Source organism: Esox lucius, chromosome 10, assembly GCF_011004845.1.
Source record: "Esox lucius isolate fEsoLuc1 chromosome 10, fEsoLuc1.pri, whole genome shotgun sequence".
NCBI lineage: Eukaryota > Metazoa > Chordata > Actinopteri > Esociformes > Esocidae > Esox > Esox lucius.
Genome location: NC_047578.1, coordinates 16,593,861 through 16,618,827, shown reverse-complemented (window position 1 = coordinate 16,618,827; position 24,967 = coordinate 16,593,861). Strand labels below are relative to the sequence as shown.

At 41.8% G+C, this 24,967-nt stretch overlaps 1 protein-coding gene across 10 annotated transcripts in view; it reads left to right on the top strand.

Annotated features, from left to right (window-relative positions):
* arhgef1a (Rho guanine nucleotide exchange factor (GEF) 1a) overlaps window positions 1-24,967 on the top strand; it is a 52,323-nt gene that overhangs the window by 4,041 nt on the left and 23,315 nt on the right. For 6 of the 10 annotated variants that reach the window (XM_020050274.3, XM_010873763.4, XM_020050272.3 and 3 more), the window contains exons 2-7: window positions 6,336-6,432; window positions 6,541-6,806; window positions 7,845-8,019; window positions 8,564-8,672; window positions 10,052-10,091; window positions 10,535-10,667. In XM_020050274.3, the coding sequence (XP_019905833.1) occupies window positions 6,397-6,432; window positions 6,541-6,806; window positions 7,845-8,019; window positions 8,564-8,672; window positions 10,052-10,091; window positions 10,535-10,667 (759 nt within the window). In that variant the 5' untranslated portion in view covers window positions 6,336-6,396. Of the gene's footprint in view, window positions 1-6,335; window positions 6,433-6,540; window positions 6,807-7,555; window positions 7,665-7,844; window positions 8,020-8,563; window positions 8,673-9,536; window positions 9,869-10,051; window positions 10,092-10,534; window positions 10,668-16,405; window positions 16,755-24,967 lie in introns of those variants that run through there. The other 4 variants (XM_010873765.4, XM_010873769.5, XM_010873771.5 and 1 more) reach the window with 4 other exon arrangements.

The window sequence follows — 24,967 nt, the reverse complement described above, 5'->3', positions numbered from 1 at the left end:
TTAGGGAGAGAAGAAGGACAATGTTCGAGGAAGAAGATGACAATGTGACTAGTGTATTGGGGTTTGTGTATTTTCCTACCATTGGCTATCTTTTCTGTTTCTACAAAAACACAGGCAATGAATTGGGCAGACTTTAGGCAAAAAATTTATTTGGGCAGTACCAACAACACTGAAACATCCCCCGAAGGCAGTGTTTTAAATGCACAGCGGCTTGTGGTGCAATGAAAATGAACACGTGTTGCTTCAGATCAACAAGTTTGCAACTTGTACAAACTCACACATTTGTGCCCGCATGCTGACGGCATTCAATGCTGAACTACAATGTGGCATTACTGAATCTAACAGGCTAAAATGTTGCTGCTGTTCCAGTCCATAGTTGGCTCGCACAAAAGATATGTAGGTGTGGTGTCCTACAAATCAGTTTTGATGACTGGTCATTTCAGAATTCAACCAATTACACCAAAGTGGAACATCTTTTAGCTTGAAGGCTTTCTATGACAACGTGGAGATGGTATTAACGATATTTGTTAATAGGACTGCATTCCCAATGCCCACTTTCACTACATAGCTTGCCGCACTTGGAAGAAAGCCTTTGATGTTACTTTAGACAAAAATTTAAATGTGGCATGTAAAAGTGAGAATATTTTTCACGTCATTTATGAGCTGGCTAGAGTTAGCGCCAGGAGATTTAGCTATATTCACAGCCACAGTACGGATAAAGCCAGAGTGGGAATGTGAAACCAACTGAGGTTATCTAGCTGTAGAAAACCTTGGAGTAGACTATGCTTCTTTAGTAGTACATCCCTTTGTTGTGTCTTCCCAACTCGTGTGCGGTAATCGTCTATGTTATGCAGCACAAACAGATCAGCACCCAGGCTACGCAATACTGTACCAAATGCCCCCCAGGGAAACCCTGGAAAACACTGGTGACTTCATTCACCTCACTGCCATGAATATGAATTGAGAGAAAGAGGGGAGGGAAGTGGGTGTTTCTGGGGAGGGATGAATGAGTAACATGAGATGGGGGGATGGAGTGATGAGTTAGGAAGACTAGTGCAGAGAGAAAACCGGCTGGAAAGACAGAGGGAGAGAAGGTAAGCGGTTCTGTTGTCTTTCCTCGGGCACACCTTTTCATAATTCTACCTATTTTAGCATTGATCTACAGTCAAATCATTTAGGGTCCCAAACTACAGGATGGTATAATCACCATTGACCACTGCAACATGGTGATGTCGGGATGCAACAACTTGAGATTTTTCCATTATTTAATTAAACTGCCATATGAGCATCTGTATTATGAGACACCACTTAAACCAAGAAGTAATGTAGTAACTGTATACATTTCAGGTACCTTCATTATTCAGATGTCACAACACATGTCAAAGACTATATTTGTTGATATATTGAGTTATTTCAATGAATCCTTGAAGAAACTATTATCATATTACCATCTATGTTAGAGGAGAACACCTGGTACATATTGGACTCAAGGGGATTCAGGGACTATAGATCGACTCAGTGTAATTGAATTACAGGACTATTGAACAGATCTGTTAAACACGAGTGGCCGACTGTATTCACTTTTTTTGTTTAGAGCATTGTGTCCTGTTACTTTAAACCGCCTATAGTCTGAATGGAATAGAAATCCAAACCCTCAAAATCGTTCATCTACTTGAGGTTCATTTCCCGATACACCTTTAGGTAAACACTGACATGCTCTTAGTATGCTTGCAGACCTTTTTCTCTGTCATGGACACACACACACACACACACACACTGTTCATTGACTCAGGGTTAAACGGTGACCTTGTTGCTGAGCCATCACACTCCCTGTTGTTGTTCTCTATGGGCCAGAACGAGGATGTCCACAAAGGGACATGGTTGAATTTGGACATTTTATTTTTGATTTATTTACTCCTCCAAATTGGGGAGCTGCCCAGGGAACCATTATGGTTAACTTCAGTACAAAGGACTGAACTTTTTGAGAAACTTTTTTTACTTTAGCAAGCGATATATAAAGAAAGGCTGAAAACGATATGAAGTAACCCACATACATTGTTTCTCTTCTGTCTGTTGGATCTGAAAGTAGTCTGTCTTAAGAACTACCTTCTCATGCCTAACCTAGATTTTTAAATGCTATTCCTGCTGAATCAAATGCTGCATAATAATCATTGTGCAGTTATAGGACTGCAACACGAAAGGCAATCCTAACTGGCCTGCAAATAACAGCCAAAACAGCATTCCGCAACCTGATACCATTGTATGAACAGAAGATCAGGGATGAATAAGGGGGATGTGGAGGAATGGGGGAGGGGGGGGGTTAGGGAAGGAATGAGGTGGGAGAGGGAAGTAATAACACCAGCTGGAGTGAGCCGAGTAAGAAACACAATGATTAAGTAAACCCTGTACTTAACGGCAACGATGACAGTAAATCTCATGTAAATATCTTGTTGTCTATGGGTTGCAGAGTTGCCAAAAGAAAAGGATGCGAACAGTAATCATGCTCTTTGGAGTAGTTCTGCGGATGTTTTTGAAAAAACACATATACACTGAGCATATACTGTAACGTTTAGTTTGCCAACTTGATAATAGCAGTGCTATTATCAGTCCGGGATGGTGAGCAAGGCGTAACGCCTCGATGGCACCGACAGCGTAAATCCGCAGTGGTTTAAGCATGCTTCATCTGGGTATGCGTCCAAGAAAAGTAAAAACGGCACTGTTGCTACTATTTCTGCCAAGACATTTCCGCATACAAGTTCTCGGTTAAATCCAACGCCCCACACAGAAGGCACTGCTCCAAGGCAAGCTCCGTGTTCCGCTAGAAATTAACGACCTTCCGCTGTACCGGTGCGCATTAACGCTGTGGGTTTGACGGAAGCGTAATGTCTGTCGTGGTGGGCTGCAGGGGTGGGGTGGGATGGCAAGCCGTTTTAACATTTATTCGCTATACTTGACTATCCGAAATTAACATGACTCAACGCTGTAATTTTGACTAGTCGTAATTACATTGTGACCAGTCAGAACTTTGATTCAAGATATCAGTAACGTCAGTCTGACTAGTCAAAAGTGAATTACAGATATCAGCAATGACCTCGCTGAAAATGACACTCGACTCGTTACACATCCCTAATGGAAATTGAAGATATCTGTAATTTAGTTTTGATTAGTCAACATAATAGTTGCAGATATCTCAAACCTCATTATGACTATTTCGAATTGTTTTGCATGACGTTTCTCATGCGAGGCATCAGATCATATTGGGCCAGCAAATTTCGGTGTTAGCAGCAATGGCGGTTTCAGTTGTGGATAGAATAGTTAAAAAATGTCATCAAATAGAACGATCTTATCATCGGGGATTTTGTGGCGAAGAATCCACTTTTGAAAGAAAGTAAATATTCTGTATTTATTGCTAAAAGCGCCTGTCGTGCACTGCCTGCAGCCTTAAAAATTTTGGCAAAAATTGCAGTTTCGGCCTCACGCAGGTCTGGCATGGCGGTTAATGCTTGCCATTCGGTGGAAGAGTAGTAACGTGTTTGATTACAAGCAAGCCACTCATTCTCGCTCCTGACTCCTACTTGTAACTATAGATATCCGCAAAGTAATTTTTCTAAACTAAAACCCCAATTCAAGATACCTGTAATCAGTGGCGTCGTTAGCACTGGGCGTCCGGGGCTATATAGATATTGGAGAGGATTAAAGATATCTTGAACTGGAATCGTGACTAGTCAGAATTAAATTATAGATATCTGGAACTGTAACTACAACTAGTCATAATCCAGTTGAAGATATCAACAATAGACATTGCGGATATGAGAAACCTCACAGACACGAATGGCAATAGTAATTTAAAACTGACCATTCAAAACTGAATTACAGATATCTCCAACTGTCATTTTGACTAGTCAGAATGACATTATAGTTATCTTGAATTGGAGTTTTGACTAGGCGAAATTATGTTGCAGATATCTGTAAGTCAAATCCAGTCTAGCGAATAAATGTTAAAACGGCTAGGTTATCCCTGTACAGGGCCTATTGCCTACTGGTTGTCACGGCCATCCCAGAGGCATAAGAGAGCCTGTTAAGAGGCTGCGGATCAGCAGGACCAATGCCTGGGTATGGTAGGGCTTCTGGGATATATCCAGGGGCTTTGTCAAAACCGTCTGGTTTGCATGGGCAATGGCGTCTGGGGTTGAAAGGCCAGAAACTTGTGAAGACCCCACGTTTCGTCAATGACGGCGATAGTTCAAAATACATTGCAAAATGTTGATTTACAAAATGGGACCTTGCTCTATGTTTTTGTTAGCAATTGTTTATACCGCTGTAGTGTCATGGAGTCAAATCAACTAAGTTTGATTTGACTCCATGACAAATCAAACTTGTCATGGAGTCAAAGTTTAAGTTTGGTTTTTGTGCCCCTTTTTTATGCATGTTTTTTCAAATGCATATTTAGAGTTGTAGTATCCATTGTGCTGGAAAATGAAACCCCTCAGGCGTTGTACCTCTGTTATGTTAGGGTTTCTTAACCACACGTGTTGTGAATGGGTTGTTCATGGGTTGTCAGAAGCTTTTAAGTGTGGTTGCATGTGCTGTTTGGGTGTGGTGCCATTAAAATCTAATCTCTCCATCTTATCTCATAGGTGTGTGTGATTGCATGGTGTAACCCTGTTCTTAAGTAGAGTTTCTGCTGATATAGGATGGTCAGAGAGACAACTCCTTTTAAAGGTTTCATATACAGTACACTGGCTCAATTCACAGACACCAGTATACTGTAAATACACCTCAGGACAAACCTTTTCACAATGACATTGTTATAGCAGTTGTTGTTATACAGTTGAGGGTATTCAAAAGGTAACCTGTTGCAGAAAGGTCAGCACATTTGCACAAGATAGATGTAACCACTCAGCCTATTGTAATTATTATTATAAGTTATTACATCATTGCTAATGAACATGGCTGTTGGTAGCATGTGAAAGGGTTCTGTCACAATAACCATGTTAAATGCTTTTTTTTTAAATGAGTCATTTTCTAATAACCCAAGCAGTAGTTGTGCATCAGAGATTAGGTGGGCCTTGGCTGATAAGACCAGGAGGGGTGCTCCACCACAATGATTCAACCTGACTTTGTTCAGGGTAAGAACAGGTGACCAGCGACATTGATGCCGAATGTCAAAACATGATTACCAAGGAAACATGTTGTACCCAGCATTCCTGAGTTAATCATCCACATCTTCCCTTTGAAAAGGAAACAATATATTATTCTGATATCCTGGCAAAGAAGAATAATTAACTCACTATTTTATGGCATAAACTAAACTTATTAACCAGTTTATTAAGAATCTTTCCGGTCATGACAATAGATCCTACAGTCATTGCCTCATGTAGACGTGCTGTTTTCTAAAGCAGGGAGACTGGCTGACCAAAGCCTTAGACTGGATGGTTTATATATAACAAATGCTGGATCTTTTAGGCACAGAAATGAACCAAGAATGTCGATTGGCTCTGTGCCACCATGGGGGGAAAGGATGTCAGACAAGACTTTGTAGCGACTCCTTGTGGTTGGTTGGGCAAGCTTAACCCCAGCTTGTGCGTGTTGCCTAATTCAGCAAGAATTCTGATGAAAAACAGAAACTCAATCAACCGAACCTCTGGAGTTGTGATTTTCAAGTTCACAGAGTCAGTAAACAGTAATGAATAGAAATGAATAATCAGGAATGAAAAGTTCAGTTATACCCATAAGGAACTTATTACATAGAGTGCAACAAGACATCTCATGGTCTGTTAAGTTCTTTTCAAATCACCATGGTTGCAACCATTAAGAGTAAACGTCATCTTTCTAGTAGACTACAATAGAGAGCTATTAACACATTTTTGTTTCTCATGTAAACATGCACCAATAGTAGACTCCAGAGGCTAACACAAACCTAGAATCAAGACAAGAAATTGACACCTCTCTTATGCCTTCTCAAATGTGACAGAATAGAACTGAATGACCAATAAAAACTGTCAAGACAATTGTCCAAGTTGATGTCCTGAGATTGGGGTATGACAGTGTTGGTAAAACGAGTATGTAAATACCCTTAAATAAAACCTGTGACTTTATACTTAAACCATGTTTGACTTCATAGTAGCGTATAATAACTTAAAGTATGAAGAAAAATAAGAGAAACTGCTTCACGGTCTCAATAATTATAAATTGTGTTTTCTCTGTAAGTTTGTAGAAAAAATTGGGCCTCCCTGACCTATTGGGTTTGCTTACTGATTTGTTAACAGCCAACCACTTACCTGGACAATATTTCAGTCCCTCACACTTTTTATTTTGCATTTTTGCTGTCTTAGGACAAGGAAGATTGAAGTGGTCTTGTCCCTTTAATCTTTGGTGGGAGCTGTTTTCTGGATTATGGGCCCTGAGAAACTTGAGCACCTGATCTATAGGGTACATCTGCCTCTGTCAGTAGACATGCGCATTTCTCAACATGGAAGTCATGTCACTTCAACCTCTCTCACTGGGCCCCTCATATGCCATCCTTTGACCCTCATCCAGATGCCAACCTCACCTCCAGCCTCCCCCAGCCTGCCCTTTTGCCCAACCTTTTCCTCTGTCTCGCCACCCGCGCCCCCCTGTTCCCCATACCCCTCCCCGCCATGTTCCCCTGGGCCGAGTGTGAAGGAGGAGGATCGAGGGGTGACCCTACGCTCTCCAGCCACCCGACACCTCACCCACCTGGACCCCTGGAGGAGGCACAGCTGGGAGCCTGGCGCCGTGGCTACTGTGCAGCAGAATGAAACGGAGGCCGGCGACAACCGCAGGTAGGGGGCGCCACAACCGAATGACTAATCCTTCAATTTCTAAGACATAAGAAATGTAAAAAAAAAATCTGTCACAGGAACCCACCAGAAAACAATTACATTTTAGGTTCGAGTATATACTTTAATCTATACTTTAGGCTTGAATTACATACTTACATTCAATGCATTCAAACAAACTAGGTAACACAACCACCTATCACTCTAATTTTTCATACAGAAATCTGATCTATCAACATGAAGGACTTATGGATTTCTACATCCTCCTTTTGTTAGAATCATTACATTTACCCTACGATAGCACATTGTGTTGTGTGCCCGGGTGCAAGTTCAAACACCATGAACTTGCACCTAGTAAAACTTCTGTCCAAGGTTGTTCTAATTGCCCAGGTCGCTGCCTCTGGGTCCGCTCTCTCTCTTTCTCTCCATCCCTACAAAAAGCATAAAGAAAGCCTCCGCCCCCTTCTAACAAAAACAATCCGTGTCAGAGAAACACTGGTTTATCTAATAGCGGGCCTGTCCTGGGAAGAGAATGAGAGGAGTGTTCTGTGTTGACATTGTGTCCAGATTCACACGTGCATATGAGCACATGCATTCAAACTCACACTGGTACGGGCACTCTCCCTCTCTGGTACACACAGAGATCCACTGCTCTGAGACTGGCCATTGTACTGGCACTGCCATTCCTGGAACCAACCCCCCCCCCCCCCCCCCCAAAACCACACATAAGCACATATTCACAGCAACGGGTCCAGTCAGACTGGGTTACGGTCACAACACATACAGCTGTGTGGGAATGTATCATCCACCGCCTTGACATACATCAGACTTCATGGGAGCAACCTCTGGTCTCCAGTTGTTGTGAGTGGGGAACTACGAGCTTATCCCTTTTGTCGAATCGTACAATGTTGTTCCAAGGAATGTGTGAAATTGGGACTTGCGGTGTTTGTGGGTATTTGTGTAGGACTCTGACATTTCTAAGGGGTCACGGCCTGTTGTTTGCTCCTGTAGTTGTACATAGTTGAGCTGAATGTCTTGCAGTGTGAGTCTGGAGGACCTGGATCCTGAGGAGATGAGGATAGTCCTGGGGGCGGCCCTGGGCGTCCGGTTAGGGGGGAGGGACCCTCGGAGGACCCCCATCACCCAGGAGGGCTCCCTGTCCTCGCTCACCGAGGAGGAGGCGGGATCCGATGCACAGCACTACTCTGTATTGGAGGTGAGACTGTCAGTTAGCCGGGCCTGGGTGTGGGATTGGACCAGCTGTCAGAAGGAGATGGACATGATGACAAATCACCAGGACTTTTGATGGGGTGATTAATGTGATTTGATTCAGATGACCTCACTACTTATGTTAAACTGGAGGAGTTATTTATAGCTTGGTGGTGAAAGGTGCTCTTGTCGTTAAGTTGTCATAGAGCTCAGTATGTGCAGCGACCTGCCGTCTGTCTGCTGTTGTACTTTTGCATCTATTCCTCCAGTACACAGGAGACAATTTGCCTCTCACCAGGCTGTTACTGTAAATAAGAATTTGTTCTTAACTGACCTGCTTGGTTAAATAAAGATCACATTTGATAATGAAATCAAGTCTTGTTTCGTGCTACATGTGCACATTTTCCTTTATTGTTTTTTTTTACATAGACCCTATTTAGATGAAATGAGGTGATGTTTACCTGCTTTTCCCCTTCCATCTTGTTGTCGGATCACAGGAGCAGTGCAATGCCTGAAATGGCTAATGTTTGTGTAATCTGTGTGTTGAACAGGAGCAGGCCAACCATCTGCAGGGCTGCAGTGCCTCAGCTCCGACCCTAAGTGTGGTACACCGCAGCCTACCGCACAGCAGGGACCCGCGACCGCGCTCCAACTGTTACGGTGAGCCCACGCCACACGCCTGGGTCAAGTTCATTATACACCGGTCAAAGAAAACTGAAACTGGGACCACCCGGAACTGTCCAATAAGAAACGGCCATCGTCACTACCCGTGGAACATATTGCAACGTTTTCTGTTAAGTTCACTTGGTTCCAGGTTTGAATGAGTCCCACGCGTTTCTGTATTTCCTCGCCCAAAAGGGTCCAGGCTTATGTCGGAAACCAAGGAGTCTGACGTTCTGTGTTTACTGGAATTTACTAGAATCCATCCTTGTAACCAGCTCTCTATTATATCAGTAGACTAACTACCTCACTCTAACAGACACACTCACCTTTACTCTCTTACAGGACAGACACACACACACAGACACTTTGGTACTCTCTGAATCTGGTTCTTGATGGACAGTAAGTCTGTTGGTCAGTGAGCCGCGTGTTAGTGAAAGTATATCTCACTGGGCTTTTTGGATGTTGTTTACAGTGCTTCGATAATTGTGTTCATTTGATGTGGGTGTATTCAATTATCGATAACTGGCTATTTTAATGTGCGCTAAGTGCATGCTTGTTTTTGTTGTTTTTGGTCCGCTTTCACACATACATTTATGTCGGATGTCTGTCTCACTGTGTTTACTGCACATTTCTCAGTTGGTGGGTGTCTTTGTTTGTGTGAGTGTGTGTGTGAGTGTGTGTGCGCGTGCACCCACACACACACTGCATCTTTTTCTCTGTGTGTGGGTGTGTCTCAGTGAACCCCAAAGAAATTTCAGTTTCTTGAGTTCTTAGGTCTTAAGTGTGTGTATGTGTATGTGTGTGTGTGTGTGTGTGTGTGTGTGTGTGTGCACGCTGGTGTGGTTTTGTGCAGCAATGCGGAAGCGCTCTTCCTGTGTTTGTTCTGCCTGGGCTCGGGTCCTGTTGTTAGCCCCAGTCCCAGTGAAACAGCCTCCATTTCTACTGCGAACTCTGCCACCTCTCCTCTGTGGCTCTCTGCTCGTCTTGTCCACTCATATTCCTCCGTTCTAACACACGGCTTATGAAACAGCTACCTTTCTCTTTCCTTCTATAACCAACTTTCTATCCCGCTCTTCTAACCACTGTCATCAAAGTAATTCGCTTATCTGTGCCCCTTTCACTCTCATCACTGTCTTCGTGCTTGGTGAGTTCTTTGTTAAAAAATTGCACGGCAGCCCTTGAATGAGCATCAGGTAAAAGTGAGATTTACTTTTTTTATTGTTTTTTTTTTTATTGTTAACGTATGATACTTCAGCTTATTTTATTTGTGCTTTGTCTTAGACATAGGTCTTGCTGAGTTCAGCTAGAGCTGTACACTTTGAAGAGTGTTTTGGGTGGGGGTCAGTGCTGAGTGTCTGTTGGTCTGTGTGTTCCAGAGACTCTCCCCTATGGTCATCTCTGTGGATCCAACCAGAGGTGAGTGGCCTTTCTCCCTGTTTTTGTGGAAAGGCAATCACCATTTTAGATCTGTCTCCTTCAGTAGACTGCCGCCTGTTGCTCTCCATTCTGACTGTCTGCTGTTGTCATAAATGACACTCTGCCTTTAATAGTAACATGTCCAGTGTCAATGAATGTTTGTAAACGGTCTATGCTAAAAGCTGTCTGCTGTGGTATCCTGCTGGACAGAAGCCCTTCACTGTCCACTTCTCAGTTGCTGTCAATACGTTTCTTCTAATTCTCGTTTCATGTCCTGCCCCTTTCCCTAACCTGTTCCTTGTCGTTCTCTGGCCTCCCACAGATGTTCCTGTCTTTTGGCCCTCTTATGTGTCTCTGTCACTCTCTGTGTGTCTGTGTCTCTCTCTGTGTCTCTGTGATTCGCTCTCTCTCATCTCATGTTTTATTTCTCTCCCGTCCCGCAGTGTGGATAGTGACCCGGGTCAGTTCTGGGGAAGCTGGACAGAGATTGACCAAGACAAGGCCCATGAAGAGTGTACAGGGAGTCCTTTGAAGCGCACCCTCAGTTTTCTACTCAAAATGGCTGGCAATCGCAAGGTAGGGGAAGAACACTTTCCAACATTCAGACCTTTTATTAATATTAATGAATCTGATAAAGGAGCAGGTTTAGAAGAGGCCTAATTCATATGATACTGGAGCAGGTGTAGAGGAGGTCTATTTAATCAGATACAGGAGCGGGTGTAGAAGAGGGCTAATGAATATGATACTAGAGCAGGTGTAGAAGAGGCCAAATTAATCTGATACAGGAGCAGGTGTAGAAGAGGCCTAAAGAATATGATATAGAAACAGGTGTAGAAGAGGCCTAATGAATATGATACTGGAGCAGGCTTAGAAGAGGCCTAATTAATTTGATACTGGAGCAGGTGTAGAAGAGGCCGAATGATTATGATACAGGGGCAGGTGTAAAAGAGGCCTAATGAATATGTTACAGGAGCAGGTGTAGAAGAGGCCTAATGAATCTGATACAGGAGCAGGTGTAGAAGAGGTAAAAAAACATGTTGCAGACTGACACACCAACCCACAGCACACCATTTCTAAAATGTATGCCTTCGGAAAGTATTCAGATCTCTTCACTTTCTCCACATTCTGTTTTGTTATGGACTAACCTAATTTAATCAATTATAAGAAAATACTGCCATTCTTCTACACACAAAACACAATGCTGACAAATCAAAAAAACATGTCTAAATATGTGTGCAAATTTATTAAATGAAATAAATTGAATCAAAAAAATTTTACCTAAGTATTCAGATTAGATTTTTTGTCTCATCGGACCAGAGAATAATTTTCCTCTTGTTCAGAGTTCTTCAGGTTCTCACATTTCTGCAGAGAAAACCTGAAGCTCAGTTGGAGTGGCCATTGGGCACTTGGTCCTCTCCATGACAAGGCCATTCTTGCTTGATTTCTTATTTTTGCCAGATTCTAGGAAGAGTCTTGGTTGCAAACTTCCTCCATTTCACAATGATGTAGCCCGCTATGTTCCTGGGATGCTTTTGCATTTCTTTATAACCTTCTCTAGACCTATGCTGCAACACAATTCTATCTCAGGTCTGTGAAGAGTTCCTTCACACCACTTCCCTGTTTTGTTTTTGGTCTTTCATGCACTGTGAAGTGAGTCCACCTTATATAGACGTGTGCCTTTCTAAATCCTGTCGAATCATTTGAATTTGCCACAGGTGGACTCCAATCATGTTCTAGAGACATCTCAATGATGACCAAAGCACACAGATCAATTTGGAGTGTCATGGCAAAGGGTCTGAATACTTACATACATGAAATAAAAGCTTTTCACTTTAGATAAATTGGCACTAATTTCTAAAAAGGTTTTTGTTTTGTCATTATGGAGTCTTGTGTAGATTGGTAAAAAATATTTATTTAATCAGTTATAAAATGTTGAAGGAATGTGATTGCTTTCTAAACACATTGTACATCCAAGGTCTCTTGCAAATAGGTGTAAATGTGAATGTCATTATGATGACTGTACTGTTTATTAATTGGGAGGCCTGTATCCTTGGCCCACTAAAGTTATTATTTAGGAGACAGTGATTCAGAACTGACCTTCGAACATAGAGCTTTATCTTTTAGTTCCTTTAATGGTAAAATCTGTTCACATGATCATCCCATTGAAATTGCCAAGCTGCTCCAAAAACACAGTTTGAAAACCAATCTCAGCTTGTCTGAAAGTGACTTTTCCCTGTCTCGGACAGATCACCACCAGGAACAATCCCCTTGAAAATGAGGTTTAATTTTTACTGATTCACTTAACAATAACATTAAGTAATAACTGGCAGCAAAACCTTAAATTGAAAGCACTCAAATAATTTGAATACTTCAATGACGTATGTTCACATAGTAGCTGTGAAATACCAACTGTTGAGTGTGTACTGCTGGGAGAGTGTATGAACCAGGCATGTCCAACAGGGGGCAGAGTAAATCACTTAATTGCCTCTGGAGCTCATTAGGACCATGTAGTCAGCAGCACTGTCCACCCTTCTGATGTGGTACACGTCGTTCTGTCTACGGTACACGCCGTTCTGTCTACGGTACACGCTGGTCTGTCTACGGTACACGCCGTTCTGTCTACGGTACACGCCGTTCTGTCTACGGTACACGCCGTTCTGTCTATGGTACACGCCGTTCTGTCTACGGTACATGCCATTCTGTCTACAGTACATGCTGGTCTGTCTACGGTACACGCCGTTCTGTCTACAGTACACGCTGGTCTGTCTACTGTTCACTCCGGTCTGTCTAATGTTCACTCCAGTCTGTCTACTGTTCACTCCGGTCTGTCTACGGTACACGCTGGTCTGTCTACTGTTCACTCCGGTCTGTCTACGGTACACTCCAGTCTGTCTGCAGGGCACGCCGATCTGTCCACGGTACACTCCTGTCTGTCTACGTTGCACGCCGGTCCGTCAGCGGTACACTCCGGTCTGTCTGCGATACAGGCCTGTCTGTCTGCGGAAGAACTAGTATTTGGCAGCATGGTCCGAGAAGAGCTTCTGCTGTCTTGTCAGTGTCCTGTGGTCCTGTGTAGCTCGGGTTGGTGAGAACATGACACCTGCAACGCCACAATTGTGGGTTGGATTGTGACAAGGGGGCCTGTATAAAAACCTATGAACTCGTATGCACTTATGCATCTCATATGCACCTGTGTGAATGAGAGTGTCTGCTTAATGACTTCCATGTAAAATGGAAACTGATCTCCGGAAAGGTTCAGCAATAGCTGTGAAGGTCATGACATGATTCTGAGTTAGTTATGCTTGATGCAACCCGAAAATGTGGAGGAAGACATCAGAGCTGGTACAATATATTATACAAAAAGACACTGATGTTTACTTTTAACTGTCTTAATAATTTGGACTGAAAACATCCTTGCACATTTATAGATAATGCACACAGTAAAAAAATATATTTATCTCACTCTCGCTTATTCTCTCTCTCACTCTGTCTCTCGTTCTGTCTCTCTTGCACATGCGTGCACACACACACACACACACATGCACACACCCACTTTCAACCCACTAGCTGGCTGGAGGCCATGAGAACTTATCATTGGCATGGTTCACATGTCCAATAGGAGTCAGGGTAATAAATATGCCTGTGCATCAAACGCTAACAATGTTGGGTACCCTTTATTTACTTTAAGACAAATATGTATATACGGAGCCTAGCCAATGGCCTGTGAGGACATGAAAATAGAATGAGGTGCCTGTTTTATATACTAGTTTCTATCTGACATGACTGGATATCAGAAGTCTGCTGTACTAGTCTGCATGGTTACAGGGTATAGCCGATGAGCGCTCTCCTCCAGGATTCTGTGTAACATTGTAATTACATGCTAATGACAGAGTCAAACCAGTCGAACAGACGGCCTCTGTATGCTTAGGTTCTTGCAAACAGATTCTGACACATAGGATTTAGGTCAGGAGTCTGGGGTCTGATCAGCTGAGTCCTGAGACATTACATCATTTAAAGCTTGTGATAGAAAATGGACGTGCCTGGGGGCATTTTTAAATGGGGTGGGATTGAGAAGCTTCGAACCAGGCTAAAACCGGCCTACCAGATTTGGATGAAACACTGTAAAACTACGGACTCCTGTGAGTGCGCTCTAGTTAGCCAGCCTACAAGTTTAAATAAATGTCCAGGCTATAAACAGTGGGTGAAGCTAGTTGCAGTAATGCAATTATGGAAGAAAGATGCTAGTCATAGACCATGGCTCCACCTATGTTTGTGAAGATGAGGAGTTTGATTCTCATCTTCACAAGATTTCATTTGATTTCATTTTATGTGCCTAACATAACATCCGGAGCACCCAATGCCGTGCAAGGGATTGCCCCCTGCACACGCTATCTGATTGGCCGCAGTGACTGCATCCAAACTGTTAGGTACTAGTCTAGGACTAAAGAAATCAAGCTCAATGGAAAACTCCACTGAGCATGATTATATTTCATCATAGACAAGGATTTATCGGTGTCCATGAAACCGGCCCTACATGTGTTGCTTTTCAGCCATGATGTAGACTTGCTGCTGTGTTTTGGATTGCTGTCTTGCTGCATGGCGCAGGTGTGCCGTTCTCTTATAGAATTATCAGATACACAGCAGAAATAATGCCTCCGTCAATGATGGCAAGAGGCTCCCAAGCATCCTTAAACTGTCCATCCACCTCCACCATACTTAGTCTTTTGATATGGGGGCGATATTGTGGAATGAAGTATTCGGTTTTCACCAGGCATAACAGCCCAAAAAGGACCCACCTTTGACTTTCCATAGAACATTCTTCCTGGAATCTGGACAAGTCTTGATAGGTGCTTCCAGGTATGTTTTGGGGACATGGGTAATGATAAAATCAGCCCATGCAATGAGATTTTTAGGAAGTAGTGTGCTTGTCTGCCAGGCTGAGGAAAGTGGAACGTCCTGTAGGGGGTGACATAGATTTTGATCAGGTTACATCAATGACTTGGCTGATAATTCAGTGTTAAACCTGTTCTGATGTTCAAGTATAGCCCCAACACTGACGTCTTTTGGGGATTTTTTAATGCTGGTCTCTTCAGCTTAGTTATTTAAAAAAATATCCCAGGCAATGTTGATCTGGCTTAATTCAACAATTGTAATGTCCATACTCACATCCACCATCTGATTTGGGTCTGGTTTAGGTCTGCTACCTAAACCAAATTCAAGATACCAATGTAATAATACAAAATCAACTTTTGGGGTTGTTTATCCATGTGTCCGTTTGCCTGTGCGTTCAAGAACAAGAGAGATTGGTAAATTATTGTGTAATTATCCAGTGGTGGTGTGTCATGGCGAGTCAAGCAGATGTTGTGTTGCTACAGTCTGCCTGTCTGCCCCCTCTTCTATGCTCACAAGGCTTTTGTTCTCTCGTTTCTGGGTTGCAACAGAACTATTTAAGTCCATTTCAAATAAGCAACTTCACATTTTGAGTGTACTCCTGTTGCAAGTTTCTCACAATACATTGATTGACACACACACTCACACACACACGCGCGCACACAACCCACACACACAGACACACACACGCACACACACGTACACAAAAAGAAATCTCCAAGTCTGTCAGTCTTCGGGTGAATGACAGGGTTTGCCAGCGAAGACTCAGCACCTGGTCATTATCTCACCAGAGCATATCTGTGCATGGAGACACCTACGCGTTACTGACTCAAAATACACACTCACATACACACACATACACACACACTCTGCAACGGAGTGGTAACCCACAGCAACGCCCTGGTCTCATGCCGACCAAAGCGCAGTCAAACATCACTTTGTCATGCTGTCAGTTTGTCAATCTGCCGGTCTCTGCCACCACCCATGTCTTCCACATCAAGAGGACCTTGACTCCCACACATGGTCCGTGGGTGAGTGTTAAACAGTGACACTCCAGTCTCCCAACGTATGTACTGATACGTCCCCAGACACTGGGACTCAGTCCCCCATTTTGCATGAACCACTCATATGTTCATGTTTATTGAAAATGCACTGATTATGTAGCATAGATTTTTATCTCTTGTTTGTTTTAAATATCTGTAATATTACTCCTGTGACCCATCTTCCACTACATTATTTACAAGAATAAAGAACTCAACATATTTTTTGATTCACATTAGAATATGTCATCTTAGCCCTGAGATGTAGTTTGTTACTGAATTGAAAGACAGAAAGATGGGCTGGTTCTTAAACCACGAAACCTCCTACAATAGGCGTTATCCTGGATCATCTGGAGTGCAGTGAGGGGAAAAAACATAACTGAGTTTCCTGTATGAGAAAGCAGCCTCTTGCGCAAGATAACAGAACTGTTGGACAGGAGATACTGACTACAAATAAGTTCAAGGCGCTACTTTGGGGTGGTGTTAGTCTTCAAGAACGTCCATGTAACCTAGCGATTTAACATAGTGATATAATCTTTGAACTACTTTAGCGTTGACGTCTCAGGGAAGAACAGAAAATATTTGAAGTTATTATTTGAAAGCCAAACACTGCCTATTAAAGGATTTATTTATCGTAAGCTACTGGAGAGGAAAGGACCCGATCTTCACAATGTCCAGAGTCGCGGATCTATCGAAAATTCGACAAGAGAGAATGAGAGAAATTAGTTTACGGGTGAGTGAATGTATTTGCAATCTTACTGATTATGTTCGTAAGCCTAATCCTGGAAAACTTCTGAAAGTGCCTTTTCAAAAAGCAAGTGTTTCGAGAGAAACAGGTGAATTGGTTTTCCCTTTAGAATTGGAAACATTTATCGTAAAATTTGATTGCGATCTCTTTTGCGAAAGCTCAAAGGCAATAGTTCCATGTATCTTGCAAACGCAACATGACTATCTACAATAGGAAGTGTCGCTCTTGGAAACGATGCTGCTGAGTGACTAAAGTCGCTCTGAATAAGAGCGTCTGCTAAATGACTGAAATGTAAAAATGTAACAGCTGGTGTGTGGTCATGTTTTCCAGACCGAATAAGGAGCAAGAGTCCTTAGTAAAATATTATTATTTCGGGGACTTTGCGGTCTCCATGAAAAAGTATTTTTTCGACCTAAACGTTCAGAGTAAGACTTGCAATGTGCGTTAGTATTAGCTTAGGTTTTGGCATAATGCATTTGAGTGTTTTAGTTTAAGCATTACGTTTAGGTTAGTGAGGTTAACGTTAGGTATATGTTAAGGTACGTTTTAGGTTTGTCATTGAGGTTAGGTTTAGGGAAAATGTATTTTATTTCAGGTTCCCACACAATAGAAATACATTAGGATCCCCACAAGGAAATAATTATATTAAGTTTAGGGTTTGTGTTTAGAATTTAGGTTTTTGGCATTCCAGGGTTTTAGGGCTGGGCAATAGTGGCAAGTTAAGTTTCATCATGTAAAGGTTGTCATTTTTATATTTTCTGTTTTCTGAGTACCATATATAGGCCTATAAATCTGCCATCCTGGTCGTTTTTGTTTTTGTTGAAATACCTTGAAAAGTTGAAGATGAGATGGATTACCAGTTCTATTAAAATGGACTAGTGGCATCCAGGGAAAGTTGGAAAAAACAACCATTTGACATGTCAAATTAGCTTTTAGTTTGTCATGATTAAATTCTAGTATACAATGTTCTTAGTCTAATTTGGGATAGGTTGGTATGTGCTGGCACAAAGAAACCATCATTTTTAATCTTCTTAACAATAATTGTTAATCCATGTGATTCATCTTTTTTGTTTTTTGGCAAGACTTTTAGAGACCATAGGATTCGGAGGGAGGCCGATGAAGTGGAGACTCAGAAGGGTTGATGGGCAATAAACCCTGGTTCTTGGCAGTATACACATGTCACTTGTTGTTCGATTAAAATCAAACTTTGGGAGCCCCCTGAATGGCGCAGCGGTTGAGTCACTACCACCGCAACCAGTTAGCTCAAATCCTGCTTTAAAATGTTCCCAGAGGTCTCACCGTGGAATTGGCCAGCACCGTCTGGGTTTTGGGGGATTAGTCATCAAATATAGCCGCCTTACGCATCTGTTACCATAAACAGGGTTGTTGGCCAGAGAATGCTTTCTGCTGACACATAGGGATTTTGACCTACACTTCCTGGTTGAGCAAATAGTGTGACAACAAGAGGTATGTCATCTGATGAGGCATTTCGTATCTAGCTTGTTAAATTATGTCAGGAATGTCTTTTTTTCTTCTTTAGTGGATGACCGTTTAATACATAAGTCAGGAAGTATCCTTTGACTTCTGAGCCTTGACTTTGTAAGTTCCCATCCACTTCCCATCAACCAAAATGACGCAACATATTCATAACACAGTGGTTGTAGGCATTTCTTTTCTGCAATTGAAATTCACAAATTGAAATGATGAAAATGTTTATTGCTGACCAAAATATACCAAATATATTTGGTATATTATATTTGGTGTATTGTCATTCTCTTGTATTAATCTTATAAATATAATATATTGTGATTTTTGAGCCATATCGCCTACCCCAAGCACACAAAGCTGCTTCTAGAACAACCAACTGAGTGTCTTGTTTAGGTTACCATTGGTGAGAGATGAAAACTGCAGCTGGGTAAACCTCAAAGATTGCCGTTGTTGTTGTGGGTATTATTACGGTATTATTTGTAAATGTATTTTCAAAATAACACTGCTTCTACACTTTTAAAAATCCAATAACTTATCTGATTGCGTTTGATTATTTCTTCAGAAATGTGCAAAAGTGTCTGTAAGGGTGACTAATTCTGACTTCATTGACGTTGGTCAGGTCTGGGTTTGCATATGTGAATTCCATTTTATTGAGGTGTGTCTGTATCTCTGTCTGTCTTAGGGAGTGAGGACTGTGCATGTGCCTTTCGTTTGAATGCTAATGTAGTGATGTGTCTGTGTGTGCGTACACTTGACTATAGCAACGGTTGCCATAGAAATGCCACTCTGTTGGTGTGATATTATTCTTTTTTTTCTGGGACAGAGGATGGCGGACAACTGAGCCTTGGCTCGCCAGTGCCACGTCAACCTCTTGTTTCTCTGAGCTTTCCTGGAGTGCCCTGTGGGTGGGTTTGTACTTTTGGGAGTATTCTGTTGGTTCAATTAAGTGTTTGAAAGAAGCCAATAATCCCTAATATGTGCCCCTACGTTTGTCTCTTAAACTGTCCTAGTATATAAAAGTCAATATTTGTCCTAGACTCCTTCTGTGTCTTTATTCGTTGGCGGTGTCCTCGGCAGTCTTACATACCTTGTAATTTTAACCCTGATGAAATAGTAGTTTCTTGTTTCAAAGTTGATTTGCCACATGCCCAGCATACAGCAAATACAGTACTGTGAGATTTTTGAGTGTGCTAACCCAACAATGCAGAGCTTATCTTAAAAAAGAAAATAAAAACATTATCTACATACAATACCCCATGACGATATTTTTTATAATTTGCTTTGGACATCTGGATTTTGGACTTTCTCAAGTTCTGTCACGTTGAATGGGAGATATCAGTGAACAGAATTGTCTTTCCAACAGAAATGTCTTTCCACAGAATTAAATTCAAGTCCAGGCTTTGACTGGGCCACTCAAGGACATTCACATTCTTGTTTGGAAGTCATTCCAGCATTGCTTTGTCATGATTACATTTCAACAGGAGAAATGAACATAAACATCGCTCTAGTCTAAGGTCATTTGAGCTCTGAGCCAGATTCTCAAAGATTATGAATCAAGCTATATACAAAGTATGAGGTAGTGATTATTGAGGATTTCCAGATGGGATATGAACTATAATTACTTATTCTGTGTTCCCCAAAACTTAATTTGATGCTGCTCAAATATTAGAATGAATAATTTGCTCCTCAATAAAATTTTATAAAGCCCTCTTTACATTAGCAGCCATCACAATGTGCACATACAGATACCCAGCATAAAACTGCAAAGTGCAAAAACCACAGGAAGTTGATGTATAACTTCCTCCTTTAAGCACCCTCCTCAGAAGTATTACATCATACTCCATGACCATATATAAGTCAACAACATTATGTGGGTATGACATTTTTTTCTTTTTCACTGCAGTTTCTTTTAAATAAGTTGAATATGTACAGGTGTGGTTGAGGTGGGGCCAGTACACAATTTCGTATGGAGGGTACAGGTGTGGTTGAGGTGGGGCCAGTACCAAATTTCGTATGGAGGGTACAGGTGTGGTTGAGGTGGGGCCAGTACCAAATTTCGTATGGAGGGTACAGGTGTGGTTGAGGTGGGGCCAGTACCAAATTTCGTATGGAGGGTACAGGTGTGGTTGAGGTGGAGCTAGTATGTAATTCAATGTGCAGGGTTCTGGAGTGGTTAAGATGTGACCATTACCTAATTCTGCATGCAGGGTTCTGGAGTGGTTAAGGTGGAACCAGTACCTAATTCCGTATGGAAGGTTCTGGAGTGGTTAAGGTGGGACAAGTATCTAATTCTGCATGCAAGTTTCTGGAGAGGTTAAGGTGGAACCAGTACCTAATTTCGTATGCAGGGTTCTGGAGTGGTTTAGGTGGTACCTAATTCCGTATGCAGGGTTCTGGAGTGGTTTAGGTGGTACCTAATTCTGTATGCAGGGTTCTGGAGTGGTTAAGGTGGGACCTAATTCTGCATGCAGGGTTCTGGAGTGGTTAAGGTGGGACCAGTACCTAATTCTGTATGCTGACATGGTGTAATGAGGACAGTAAGAGTTTTGAAGAGTATGGCACTTTGATAAACTTCATTGCTACAGTTTTTCATAGAGGTTTTTAGTGGCAAGCCTGTAAGCTGTTGAAGTATTAGACGATTGGCAGGGTGGTCGATTTTACCAGGTCGATATACTTGGCAATGTGGTTGAATGAGGCCTAGTTGCAGAAAAAGAAAACAATTCTGGATGATCAGTGTGGAAGGTCTGTGGGTGGGGAGATCAGTGGTGGTTTTCCCTTCTAATGGCCGGGGCCTGAAGCCTGTTGGTCAGAATCTTGATGTGTTCGTATTGCTTGGCGGACAGGAGTAAAGACCATAATCCATGTCTTTTGGCCGACTGCAGTGTTCCCTGCCAGGTCTTTCCGGGTCAGAACATTTACCAGATGGTAATAGAACCAGTCAGGAGGCTCTCGATGGTGCACTCGTAAACGTTCTGGAGGTTTTCAGGGGCCAGATAGTTTCTGACTCCAGAGGGAATGACCGTGTTGCTGTGAGAGGAACATGAAGGTTTTGGTGGCCTTGTCTCTGTGGCCCTTAAAATATAGCTGAGTTCCTCTTGCAGTTGGTATAACCGTGTTCCCCATACTAGGGAACAGAGTAAAAACTATAGTAATCACTTGTTCTTTTTTATTCATTTTAGCAGTATTGCTAGCAGTCTGTAGGTACAATGCAAGTATGAGTAGGAATACTTTGGACTGTACAGGAGAGAAGTGGGAGGGAGCTATTGCAGTCTACAGCACACAGGGAAAACCGTGTGGGAGACTGTGAGTAGGTGTGAACGTGTTCCAGAGAAGGGCAGAGGGCGAGGGACAGAGCTTGAGAAAGTGAGTAAGAGAGAGACAGAGCAACAGAAAATGTTTGAGCGATGGAGGATATGACTTCACAAATGGAGATGGCGGAAATTGTCACATAAGGATTGAGGATTGAAAATCACATAGAAAGGTGGTTTCTACCTCATACAGTGAGATGTTGGATACGACATATCCACAGGTAGAGGATAGTTCCTTAATGCAGAGACTGCAAATCCCAATCCCACCTTTGGCTCAAACTAGAAAATAACAAGGTTATTATGGGATCTCCTCCGGAGGCCAGAGTGTTGCAGGACTTCACCTTGACAGTTGGAGGATAGAACTTAACAAAGGGAATGAGGTTGGTCGCAAAGTTGACTGTCAGTTTGGGAAAAGCACAGTTCCCAGACACTCGCACTCTTTCACACTTGCTTCCAGTCCCTCTGCACAGTAAGTCGGTCAGGGATACTAAACTTGTAGCCACCTCAGGCTCTGCTCTGCCCAGCGTTCCTCGAGAGTATAGAAACCAGGCTACAGGGCCACCTCAATACACGCTGCTGTTACAAATCTGTCCTGAATTTGAAGCGTGCACACACACACACACACACACACACACACACAATGTCATCGCAAATACTAAAACACTGGAAACATGGTTGTTCTCGGACATGTGTAGACGTGCGCGTACAAGCACACAGGAGATCCTGTCAGCTTTCCAAACAACAGCCATGACTCAGTGTGACTACTGTGTATGCACACAGGTTTGAATTGCTTTACCTCGGACGAAGTGAAGTAAACCGGCGATGAAGTAAAAAATGAATGTGTCCTTATGCCGGTGTCTTTGGATCAGAAACGGGCCAAGACACATCAGCATGTATTTTAAAATAAGATACCAAATACCTTCATTTTAGGTGTATCAAAATAAACTACAAAATACAGCAGCCTCACCATGTATCAAAATAAACTACTATATTTTTTGTATTTTAAAGAGATTAAAAATACTTTTACAAGGGAGCATAAAATAACTTCGCAAACCTTCCATCTATTGGCCTATTTGATCTATCCGTTCACCAGTACACTGACTCAGTTGATTCCATCTATCGGCCTGTTTGATTCATCCCTTCACCAGTACACTGACTCAGTTGATTAAGTAGACAATGTTTGATAGCAACAGCTTTTCTCTGCCTAACGAGTCATGCGATAAATCTGACATATGCTTTCCAGTTAACTGGTGAAATATTCACATAGCCCTGTGATCACCCAGATGAAGGTTAGTTTTAAAGTAACCAACAGTTTAATGTTAAACTAACAGTTTGCTATTAACTCATAATTGTCCCATTTGAGTTTCTTGGTGTTTGGTTATGAAGGGCCTACTTTGCATCAGCAACATTGACTCAATGACAAACAAGTAATTCATAAGAAGACAACTGATGGCACCTTTATTCATAGCAACTAGTTTCTAAGTAATTAATAATTTTATTGTTAATCATGTATATAATAATAAATTATGTGCCAGGCAGTCATTCATGCAATGATATGCGAAATCATGATCGTATTAAACAGCTACTTTATTATATAAATTTTTCGTGCAGAACCAATGAAAACCTAACAGGCTGAAAGTAGCTAGCTAACATTAACTGTGAGGGCTGATACTCGGGTCAAATAGTTAGCTAGAATATTATGTAAATTGGTAAAACATTTAGCCTAGGCTATTGTACTAAAACAAACAGCAAAATGTAATTAACATGAACTGTTAGAAATTGTAGCAATTTATGCTAAAAATCGATGGAAAGCTAGCAACCTACACCTTTCTCACCTTGACCTTCATCTTCGGGTATGGATACATTTTCTGTTCTGATCTCAACAAGTCTAGGCAATTTACTGAGTAGGCACCAATCAGAGCTAGCATTTTTATGATGTCATCATGTAGACTTCTCACAAAGTATTTTACAGTATTTTTAAACTACAAAACATTAAACACTAAAGGCATTTTCATCAACCCTATCAAATGCAAATAACAAAATTCTATTTTGTATTTGAAATACGTATTTTTAATACATGTACCATAAATACCGCCCATCCCTGCTTAGGATGGTGTCTGTCTGTCTATCACCTCATATATTTTTAGGTATAGGAGAAATTGTTTCAGTACTCTTTTATTTTGGCAATCGTCTTAGTGAGCAGTGGTCTCCAACTTGCTACTCCGTCATGAGTCCAATCTTAGCCCAGTATCTTTCTGATGGTGGAATAATGAACACCGACCTTAGCTGAGGTGAGAGATACCTACAGGACATAGATGTTGTTCTAGTGTTCTTGGTGACGTCCTGTATGATTTCATGGCTTGCTCTTGGAGGCTGAAACCCTTTCCAGACTGATATGCGTCAGCAACTGTGTTCAGGAATTTCTTTCAATGCTGGCAGGATGTGGCACTGGAAGCTCTGTGCTGACAACTGCACACTGATAAAGGCCAAATGTAGTCCGATTTAAACAGACCAGATTGTTTACCATGGTATTCAAACACCCTGATTATCCTTTTTATTGGATTGAGTTAATTAAGGGGACAATAAACTTTTTCTTTACGTGATTGCATGTTTGATTACCAAGCACACCGAACAAATGAAGCCAGCATCAATGTAATATTTGTCTCTGACTACCTCTATTACTTAAACCCACAAAAAGATCAGAGCAAATTCAAATACTTTTCACGGCACTGTTTTCTTAATTATGAGTCTAGATCTATGTCTGTCTTTCTCTATTAATGGATGGGATTCCAGATTTATTAAATGTCTGTCTCTCCCCATCTATTTTTTATGAGATAGAAGTCTAGATCCATATCTGTCTCTCATGCCATTTATTTATAGGTAGGCATGGCCATGGGAAGATTTTTTGATCAGGGGGTGCTGAAAATGGGGGAGCAAGTGGTGGTATAGAACAGACATTGAGTGTACAGGCGACCCTGGCCCGGCGATGTTAGTGGCACACATCAAACCTGCGCACAGACGACTCTGGTCGGTCGGTCGAGTCTAGATCTATATGTGTATCTCTCTCACCCTCTTTTATTTTCTTTAGTGCCTAAACCAATTGTTCAGAAGCTGAATATTTAGAGAATCATGCAAATTACGTACGCATTCCTGAATGACTCATTTTTTATGAATTGATAGACTTTGGTCTGTTTTGCAGACAGTGAATTAACTATTAAAACCCCCTTGGTCTTTCAAACGTTTTTGTTGGGTTATAAAAATGTCCTTTCAATTGAAATGATTGTAATGTTTGGTCAAATCTTCGAAATACAAATTCTCCCCTCCAATACATGTTAGAAACCCCTTTGTCATGGGTGAAATGGTTAATCCTTGGTGTTTTCCCCATCACAGAAATAGAACTAG